Raw genomic sequence first — 10,766 nt, forward strand, 5'->3', positions numbered from 1 at the left:
TCTCTTGAACTACCTATTCTTTTCTCGGCGTCAACTGATGAAGGGTTTTTAAGTTATCATCACGCACGCATTTGGCCGGCAACTGATCGATCGAAGACTTGGTTTTAAAATTTTAGTCAACTGAGCACGTGTCGTTAACACACACAACGAATTGGCATTAAAGACTGTCACAGCAGCATGCAAATCTAGCATTACGAAAATGCAGTAGCGTGCTGTACCTAGCTAGCAGCTCCATAGTCTGAAGTCTGAACCCTATTATGCTTTTTTTTTTGGAGATCACATTGACATTCAGTTCAGTCATCTTAACGTTCGCAGTTTCAAAGGTCACATGTTGAAATCTCAAAAGATAACATATACGCCTCACTCGTACAAAATCGTATAAAATTTTGCGCAACCATTGGTCTATAGAGGTACGCAAGGTTGGTAAAATTTAGAGAAACTCAAGTTGGCCTAGCTAAGACGCTGCCATCTCGCGATCTCGTCAAATCTCCAGTTTTGTAGATTAGTCGTGATCACGTACGCAAGCAAAGATCAACCCGTGATTTTTCCAGAAGCTTTGCATTCGGTTACTCTTGTCATCCTCGACTGCGACCGAACGATCGATGGTGATACTGAATTCCCAAAAGTCCAAAATAACATTCTGCACAATATGCGGCAGATGCATTTCATAGCGGTGGTTCAGGCGAGACATCAGGCCGGCGGTCTGCCAATGGAGCAAGCCGTAATTTGACTTGTGGTTTGCAGGTAGCACATAATATGGATCGTTAGTGACAAGATTATTGCTATTCCATCCTTTCTAAATTACAAGTCATTTTAATTTTATTTTAAGTCAAACTTCTTTAGTTTTGACCAAATTTATAGAAAAATGTACAAACATCTACAACATCAAAATTGTTTTCGTCGTAAATTTGAGATTCTTCACGCTCACAGGCTCACAGCCCAGCCAAGGTCTTCCCTCTCGCGGGCCGCCGGCTACTGGAGGGGAGGTCCGCTCTCGAGCGAGGGCCGGCCCAGCCAAGGTATTTACTAAGGCCCAGCTACGCACTAGCAAGGCCGAAAGCAGATTGGTGGGCCAACTGAGTGCTGAAAATTGGTTGGGCTGATATGTGCCGTCAGTTTCTCCCTCAACAAATATTCGGCCTTTGGTGCTTGAAACGCAACACCAACTTCACACATTCTTCTTTTGAACGTGCTCCTAAACAAATTTTTAGGGCACGAACATTCTACAATATTCCTTTTAGTCCTTCCATCCTCAAATTTCATCATGTTTCGAGCATCTTTTTCATTTAAAAAGACAAATAAAGAGTCATTCGGAAACGTTTATACTTTAAGACTGTACATCAAAATGTCATAAACAACAGGTACTAATAAAGTAATAGACAGTCGAAAGATTGAAAGAAAGCGGCAGAAATTCATGCCCCTGGAACCCATGCACATGTGCGCTGAGCTGAGCAAAAAGGTGGCCGACCTAGCGACGTTTTTCTCAGCTCTGCTGTCGCCTGCTTCCTATGCGGAACCGCAACCTGCACGAGACTGGGGGAACTCTTCCAAATTGAAGTTTGAAAATGATCGCGTTTTGTTGATATGGGTGGTGAATAAATGGTGATCCCTACTATATTATAACGACGTTTAATTTTTCGACTCAATTTGGTTCAAATTTCATCATCTGCGGTCTGCGCTACTGCCACTTCGTAGCCATACTATTTGTTCAGACGATCAGGGTTGTATTGTTCTGGTAATAAAACTGATCATAAGGAGACACCGGAGTACCAGAAAGTTTATGCTCCAAAGTGAAGCTGCCTTTGTCCATTGCTGGTCCGCGATGGCGATGCTGCTGCTAGGAGAACAACAACGACTAGCGCACTTTTCTTTATAGGATGGGAGGCAAAGGCAATGCATGCAGGTAGGGGGTGATGGCTGATGGCAAAGCCTAAAAGGCGCCTTTCGGACACCACCTGTAGTAGCAGTGCTACATGAGATTCTTAGCCGCTAAGCTAGCCATGGAGCAAATGCATGCATGGACGCCAAAGCTTCGTTCGTCCTTAGCCTCAGTTCCTTCGAGTAAGATGATGAGTCACTGTTCGTTTCCAAAGATAAAAAGGGCTAGAAAAAGGCCTTGTTAATTAGTTGCCTGATGCTAATGCGCCATGCTCTCGGAGATCATCAGAGGCGAGAAAATAAGTCCTCTAGCTAGTTTTTCCTGATGCATTACTATATTACGACAAGCACGATAGGAGATTATCTGATCTGCCCACTGCCCTACGATCCAAGTGGTTGGACGATACTGTAATAGGTATATAGGTGCAGTGCCGTGCCTGTGAGTGAGGCTGCCGCAGGGCTCCAATTATGCGAACTGCATGCAACGTCTCTCAAAGACTACTAAAGTGACCGCTGACGGATCACGCAATGTAATGCAAGTTGCAACTGCGGTCCAACCAACCATTCATCTCTAACACATCAAATCGATCGCTCGCTCGATCTTGGTCTTTGTGTTATACAGGTTAGTCATCTCTCTAGAGGAACCCCACATCACATGCAGATCGACTGCACTGACGACTGAATCGTATCATTCAGGTTGGTGGCCACCTCACCAACAGCCGGCTCTGCCTGAGTACTGCTGTGCGCTGACATGAAGTCAAAGTGGGCCACTCACCCCTCTCTGAGGCACCAACGATGATAAGAGGAGAGAGTAGTGCGTGTGCGGCGTGCCCTATCCAGACAATCTCGATCCCACTAGTGAGTGACCGAGATCGACAAAAGCCCCTGGCTACTGCTCACCACCTTGGTGCCTAGGCTAGGTGCTACTGTGTGTGTTCTTTCTCTCGTGTGGTGCTCTAGCCCTAGCCATGAGTCACAACTTTTTTCTTTGTGTGATTATTTTTAATCACCTGTCATGGTGGGTACCTCCTTGTCCCCTATGCATGTCTCCCTTTCGATCGATCGCAATGCAGGATCACATCACCAACACAGAAAAGGACGATCATCGATAATTCGATGTGGGTGGCTCGCTCGTGGTTAATTAGGGCATAATTAATTAACAGGCAGCCTAGTTCGGTGGTAGGTCTGGACCTGCCACTGAGTACTTATTACGGGCTTGATCTCGATACAATGGACGGCCCAGATCGATCGGCATCAGCTGTTTGGAGTTGGGTACGGTGGTCTGCTGTCAGGCGCGCATCAGCTGCCACTGCCGCCGCCTCCCGGGTAGGTGGTGATGAAGACTGAAGAAGCGGCCGGAGGGGAGAGCAGAGCACGCGAGCGCTTGCCGACGCTGTTTGGTTGCTGACGTTTAAACCCGACCTGATCCATCCGCTGTCGCGTGCGGAGCTCACACCCCCTTGTCACGCCACGACCAAGCTACAGTGCCGGCCAGCCGGTGGATCGCATCGTGCGATTCCTCGACTGTTACGCATAACTGGATGCAATATATTAGGCCGTTGTTTAATTTGTCAAGAAAGAGAACTGCTGGTCACCATGTGTTTTCGCCATCATCGCCGACTTGTTAGTCGCGTGCTCTTGGTGCTCCCCGCTGCCATCTTACAGTGAAAAACAAGCAATGGAAATGACATCAGATTGTGATTTGAAGGGAAATCGATCCAGAGAAAGCTAAGTGAAAAAAAGAAGGTCCATCTACCGAGCCTAGCCGAGTGAAGTGAACATGGCTCATTAGATCATAGTTTGTGATTTTTGGTAATTATGTGACAACATAATTATTGGAACTAATACTTTATCTAGCATGTACCTTTTAGGTTTTTTCTAGGTCCCAAGAATATAAACCAAATTATGGTAAGGTCCAAATCATGGTAATCTTGATATCCAAATCATGATATTCAAGTGTCCAAGCTATGGTATTCAAATGATCAAGCCAAAGTATCTATGATTATTCTATGGTATTGAAGCATCCAAATGATAGAGCACCAAGTTGTGGCGCTCCAAGTGTAAATCCAGAAAATGCATGATCATTCCTAAGCATCCAAGTGACGGCATCTTCGGTGTGCAAGTTGTGGCGCTTAGAAGAAAAATGGCACCATCGGATGTTCCGATGGCCTATCTGAGAAGTGTCGGAACAATCATTGGATCAATTGGTACAATGGAAAATAGGAAAAAGAGTCAAGACCATCGAATGTTCCGATGGTAGGTTTTCTAGTAGCGTCAGATGAATTCTAGGATGAAGAAAACAAAGACAAAGAAAACACTATAGCACCGGATGATTCGATGGTGGGCCAAGGGGAGCGTCGGATGAAGCATATTTAGTTTGCGAAGTTTTAGAGAGATTTTGGTCAGAAGCTCTCTAGCACCGGATGATCCGATGGCACCATCGGATGAAGCGTCGGATGAATTTTGGATGAGTTAGTGAAAAACTTAGGCGAAGTGAGGCCAATGGCTAGTTGCACTAGATGTTCCGATGCATGCCAAAACAGACCATCGGAAGATCCGATGTATACTTTAACTAGCCGTTGGAGCAACGGCTCTTTGATGCCTTGAGCTATTTATACCCCCTTTACTCGTCTATTTGAAGTTGCTGGAGTGTGCAGGAATCCATTGGAGATCAAGACCCATCAAGAACATATCCAAGTCACCAAAAGTGCATAAATGATTTGTCAAAGGCTTCGCACAAGTTTAGAAGAGTGAGTGCAAGGTGTGCCTACCTTGTAATCGGTTCAAGAAAGGGAACCACAGTTGTACAAGATGTGCCGGCTCCTTGGAGCCTTGGTGGCTCGCGGCAAGTCTTAGACCCTCCGACTTGGTGTGGAGCGGTGTCGACGACCGTGTGCGGGACGTGGAGACCCCTTCCTTTATGGAGAAGATCTTTAGTGGAGACGGCATCAAGGTGACTGGAAAACTTGGCGTGAGCCTTAATGGCCAAGCCTTTGTGGCAAGTTAACGGGTTCCGGAAGAGATTTGGTGATCGGGAAGCAATACTCTTGTGTGAGTGCTTCAACAACGTGAGCTAGTGGTGGATAAATCATCGTGTCAAGAGTTTGCTTCCCCCCATCCCTTTCTCTTATATTTTCACATTACATTCTTACAACTTGTGTGTCTTTACATTCTTAGTGGAGTATCTTATTAGAATTGGTTTTATGTTGCAAAACTTGTTTTGGGATGAGAGTTTCACACTAAATCGACATGATCTAGTTCAAATTTGATGCAAAAGTAGTAGAAGCTATCTTTCTTTTAGTTACGAGGACCGATTCCTTGCACCGACCAGCATTTCCAAATCGTAATTAAGTCGTAACGAGCTGGAGTGAGCCGAGACGTCTCGTTATCCAACACGTACGCCGCTCGATTCCTCAACTGTCACGTACAACTGAAAAACAAGCAAACGAAATTTACATCACATGCCGATTTGAAGGGAAATCGATCCGGAGAAAACTAAGGGAAAAAAAAGACCCGAGTACCGACCCGAGAGCCGAGAGCCGAGCAGCCATTCCAGCTCGTTTAGATAAACGAGCCAAGCTAAACCATCCTGGTATCTTAACGAGTTGGAGTGAGCCAAACTATCTCGTGATCCAACACATTCATCGCTTGATTCCAGGGGCGGACACAGGTTGTGAAGGGAGGGGGTTTTCATTTTCCCCTTCCTTTTCCTCCTTCCTCTCTTTCCTTCTTCTTTTTCCTTCCTTTCTTCTTCCTCCTCTTTATTTATGGTTGAAATTAGGGGTTCCATAAACTTCATGGGGTAGGAGGCTCCAGCCCAATGGATCCCCCTAGCTTGATTCCTAAGTTGTGTTACGCACAGCTAATAAATGCTTAATACGTATGTTTTTTTCCATCAACGGCTTGTCAGTCTCACGTACTCTTGGTGCTCTCACAGTAAAAATAATAAGGAAAAGAAATCTACTCAGACATCGATTTGAAAGCAAATCTAGAGAAATCTAAGAGGAAAACTTATGTAGCCCTAATTCTAATATCGTTTGGGGAATCATCTTAATCAACTCAAACCATAATTCAACCTCGTCAAAACTCACCAAATCTTGCCAAGGCAAGAAGAGTGAGAAGAAAGAAAGAGGGGGAAAAAATGTGAAGGAAGTTGAAAGAGTCCAGACGAGATACAAATTCAAAGTCAAGACTGTCAAAACTGATGGATGGGGAAATAAAGCTAAAAAGAAGGAAGAGGGTGTCATGCATATTTTTCTCGAATATGTTGGAGAGCTACGTATCATTTCATTCATTAAGAGGAGAGAAGAATAATTTGCAAGAGTAGGTGTTGCGCCGCGGAGCCGACGCTCAACGCCACCGAGCGCTAGGCAAGAGTTTGTAGCATTCATGGACACAACCCAGGTAAAAGAAAACTATCAACTACTGATAGCGTCTAGCCCAGAGATGCGCTTCCTGTAGTATCGTTCCCTGAACTTGGAGCGCCGACCTGCTGCAGGCATCGAAAAGCCTTGCATTATGCGGTTATTGGATTATCAGCATCTCCAAAAGCCGGATAGAACGGATTGCGACAAGTCAATGTCTCCTACCCCAAAAGGATCGTGCTGGATTTCTCTTTGCTTGTTCTGCGCTACTAAGAGCTCCTTCGCGGCATTATGCGGTTATTCACTTGATAATTTCTCTTTTTATTTCTTTCTAGAACTTTACGATATAAGGAAAAACTGCTTTGGCAAGACCAAAGTATTCCCGTCAGACAAAATGCTTAGAGGTTTGCGGAAAGCACGATGATCCTCACTCATAGCCATCTCGGTAGACGGGGACACACAGTGGATAACAGAATGGCAGGGCGCAGAGCAGCCCCAAAGCCTGTTTGGATCGCTTGGCTGGCGCCCGGCGGGACACGAGCAAAAGGCCCCGTGCGTGCCCCACGCCACGAGACCCCTCGACCGCTCGACGTGTCTCACGGTGACACAAGCCGCGCCCGACGCGGGCGACACGCAATCCAGGCCCAGCACCAGGAGGCTGGAGACCGTATCCACACAGCCAGCCGCGTACCACGACAACCTGGCCATGAATCACGACGAGCTCGGCTCGGACACGCCGCCGACCATTCTCCTCCGCCCGCTCGCTCGCCGCCGGTTCCCGCCGTGTCGCGCGGCCACTCGACAGCGACGCCTGCTCCAGGGGCTCTGGTCCCTCGCGTTCACATCACAGCATCACCCCGAAATCACATGGAACTGAAGAAGGCCACCGACTGAGCTTGGAAGCTACTCCGTACCTACCAACCACTGCCGGTCAAACCGATCGGCGCAAGATTATCCCAGTCGGTTCTGGAACATTTGATACGGAGCTGCCGTGCTAATCAAGATCCCGATCGGCAGAAGAAAAACGCTGCTCCAAAACATGCAACTGTTCCGTGTTCTCGTGCCATCTTCTCGGTCCAAGCCACACTTGACAACGGCTCGTTCAGGTCAGGTCAGGTCAGGTCAGTGCGAGCGACAGGCCCCAGGCAGGAGGCACCTCCGCCACAAAAGGAGGGGGCACGCACTGTCTGTGTTTGGTCTTCGCTGCAGCCGCAAGTAGACCAACACAGACCATCCTAGTCTCCTTACTACGACAGGTGACAGCAGCAGCAAGTGTGAGCATGTGCATACAGACCAAAGGAAGACAATGCGGTATGTCAGCAGGTCCCAGAAGTCACAACTGCTGCTATCTATAGTATCACTATGTAATAATGTAACATCATCTCTACAAAGTTTGGCGAACGAGCCACTTATGAGTTATGACCCAACATGTTAGGGCTGCAACTTAAAGCAGTACATGTACATCCCTGGTGACTCAGTTCCCGCCTTACCGTTGTTATGCATGTGCATAGTGTACTGAGACCAAACCAAAACACTCTGACTCATGTATCCAGGTTACAAGCAGCAACCACCAATGGCAAGGGTAAGGGATTTATCTTTTGGCAAGGGATGGATGATATGATGGTGGGTATCCAAAATTAGTGAAGATGCACATGGTGGATGGATTTAATCAGCGACGCATGCCCAGCCGATTCCAGATGTTGTTGCTGTTCCTTGCCTTGCCGTTGAGCGCCAGGTTTCGGTTCCCTTGCTTCGGCAGGTCTTGTGGATCCACCATCTGTACTGTCCTCTGCTTCTTTGCTGCAATTGCATCAAACTGGGGTCACAACTCAACTTTTGAGAGGTTGGGAACTTAGGATCATCATTGATCAATAAATGTAAGTGTTCTAAGCAGACCTACACATTGGTCATCGGCAAACCGTACACTATTCTATTTTAAGATTATCTCCCACTGTAAGAAATTTTGGTCCTGCAAAGAACTAACTAAAATTGAAGAAAACGGCATACCATTGTTGAATTCTTGGTAACCCTCTTGAAGCTTACGCTTTGTAGCTTCGAGCTTGGCTTCCTTTGCAAGCTCTAGCTTTGCTCGAACAGAATTTTCATCCTGCCGAGGCGATGGCTGCTATACCGACAATGAAACTGTTGAGACCAACATTACCTTACACATCAAAAAACCATGCAGTTTGTAACAATGCATCATGCTTACCTTAGGCACCGTTGGTTTCAGTCTTCTTTGGGCCACTGAGACATCTTGCTCTTGCTTTGGTCTCATTTCGGAGCCTTTCAGCTCCAAACGCATCATCTGAGGTCTTCCTGGACCAAATGCTGCATTTGATGGCTTCCCTTGTGCCCCTGGATTAGGTTGGTGCTTTGTCTGCCAGTTGAATGGCTCATTCGGTCGGGATTGCTTCATTGCAGACTGATCTAGCCTCCAATTCTGCTCTGGGTCATACCATTGGCCCATAGGTGATTGCTTCCTGACTGGCTCTTGGTTTGGAGGATTACACCGCGTGCGCTCCTTGGCATCACTTCTAATGTCTGCATAAAGGTTTACGTGACAGGAGTCAGGTCAATGCAATATGTAACCGAGAGTCACCGCAGCATGCGATCAAGGAAGTGTGATTACTCACTTCCATCATCATCCATTTCATCGAAGAACTTCGAAACCAAAGCAGGTTTCCAGCACCAAGAAAGGGTCCAAGTTTGTCAGAACAACTGTAACAATGCTAGATGAAGTAAAAACAAAAACAGAAGTTTCTGTGTCTGGTACCTCAGATAGCTGGATTGAAGTGCATGGTGTCGCAAACAGGGCAGCCTCGTCCATTGGAGGAGAAGGCAGACCCCCTTCTTCCTGATCCAGGCAAGAAGCATCCACTGATTGTGGTGTGTGATCTGTGAATTGTTTCAGCAAGACCATATTGAGCAAAAGCAGAACAGGAAGAACTGGCAGTGAAAAGTACATTTGCTTCTGCATTCTTTACCTACAATGGGACCTCCATCATTCACCCACTCATTAACTGTAGACTTCCAACCCCTACAATTTCGGATGAAGCATAACATCAAACATGGCAATACTAGAAAGCTGCATAGGAACAAACTGGCACCTAAAATGGTGGCCAAGCAGTATGAAGAAATAGACACATTTAGCATGGAAAAGCATAAGCAGCTTACTCAATGAGCGATCGGATGAGTTGCCGAATCTGCTTTGAGGCATGCTTTCTCAGCGGTTTCACCGCCATTCCAATCTCAGTAGCCTATATGACCAACCGAGAGATATGAACAAAGAAACAAAGGATAGTTCATGAAGCACATGCGGCGGCAGTTTCATCACGGCTCACCATGATGGCGTCCACCGTGAATTCCAGCTGGCGCAGCCTCTGAAGCAGCTCGAGCAACTCGGCCTCCGACTGCAAGTGAGAAGAACACATAGCTGGGCCGATCAGAAAAGGCTAGAGCCAACATCAAGAGGTCAGGAAAGAAACCGGCGGTGCCGCGGAGGGGGAGGCAAGGGAGGACCTTTTCATGGGCATTGGAGAGAGCGGCCTTGACGCGGAACGCCTCGGCGACGACGGCGTCATTCCGCGGCGCTGCGCCGCCGTCGTTGGTGACGACCTCGGCGCGGTCGGAGCTGCAGAGGCTGGGGACGCTGGCGGCGCCCTCGGGGAGGAGGAGCGCCGGCTGGCCCGGGGTGGGGAGCCCCGGCGCCTCCGGCTGCGGAAGGGCGATAAGCGCGGTGTAGAGGCGCTCGGCGATGGCGTCGCGGCGCGCGCGGAGGGCGTCGGGGTGGTCGGCGGCGGCGACCCGGATGGCGGCGTCGATGGCGTCGAAGATGCTGGCCCGCGCACCGCTGAAGAACCCCCGCCAGTACTCCAGCGACGGCGGCGGCGGCGGCGGCGCCATCCGAGCCAAGATCGGCCGCCGCCGATCAAACCAAAGCTCTCGCCTTTCTTGAAGATTGCAGTCAATCAAGGTTGGTTCTATTTTTAGTCTTGGAATTTAATGCTAGGCGTTTTTCTTGATCTCGCGGTTATCGGTCCAATCCAATGGAACCGCGAAAAATTTATGTCTCAACCGGCGATGGATCCGTCGAGGAGAGAGGAGGGAGGACAGAGAGAGAGAGAAGGAAGCTCGCGCGGCTTCTTTTCTTGGGCAGCGCGATCTGTCTCTCTTGGTAACGGCGCCGCTGTATCTGTCTGCCTGTCTACGCCAAGCTGGGGGAGGTAGAGGCGGAGGCGGAGGTGGAGGTGGAGGAGGGCGACCATGGAGAGCGACAGGGACGGGGCGGGTTGGGGGTGGGCCGGCTGGTGCTGCGAGGAGGACCGCGATGGCGATGGCGATGGCGAGTGGGAATGGGAATGGAATGGATGCCGCAATCCAATCCAATCCGGATTCCTGTGGATTTTCTTCACGATGCGATTCGATGCGAACGAGAAAAGGGAGCAAATCCCTGAGGGGATGGGGGGGCGTCATCGATCGATTCGTTGCGCTCGTTGGAGACTTTGAGGTGACTGGGCCCTCTAC

General features: G+C 48.4%; 1 protein-coding gene across 2 annotated transcripts; it reads right to left on the reverse strand.

The window, feature by feature from the left end:
* Window positions 1-7,556: 7,556 nt before the first annotated feature.
* On the reverse strand, window positions 7,557-10,538 carry LOC117840185 (probable mediator of RNA polymerase II transcription subunit 26b). Of its 2 annotated transcripts, none has more exons than XM_034720644.2 (9): window positions 9,762-10,538; window positions 9,584-9,652; window positions 9,417-9,499; window positions 9,227-9,279; window positions 9,016-9,137; window positions 8,876-8,903; window positions 8,452-8,783; window positions 8,250-8,367; window positions 7,557-8,042 (listed from the first exon to the last, which is right to left on the reverse strand). In XM_034720644.2, exons 1-9 carry the CDS (start codon window positions 10,143-10,145, stop codon window positions 7,912-7,914), a joined length of 1,320 nt encoding a protein of 439 aa, XP_034576535.1. In that variant the 5' UTR covers window positions 10,146-10,538; the 3' UTR covers window positions 7,557-7,911. The 2 variants fall into 2 exon arrangements, with proteins under 2 accessions (XP_034576535.1, XP_034576536.1); XM_034720645.2 differs by having other exon boundaries at window positions 8,250-8,364; window positions 9,762-10,536.
* Window positions 10,539-10,766: the final 228 nt, after the last annotated feature.

Source organism: Setaria viridis, chromosome 9, assembly GCF_005286985.2.
Source record: "Setaria viridis chromosome 9, Setaria_viridis_v4.0, whole genome shotgun sequence".
Taxonomy (NCBI): domain Eukaryota; kingdom Viridiplantae; phylum Streptophyta; class Magnoliopsida; order Poales; family Poaceae; genus Setaria; species Setaria viridis.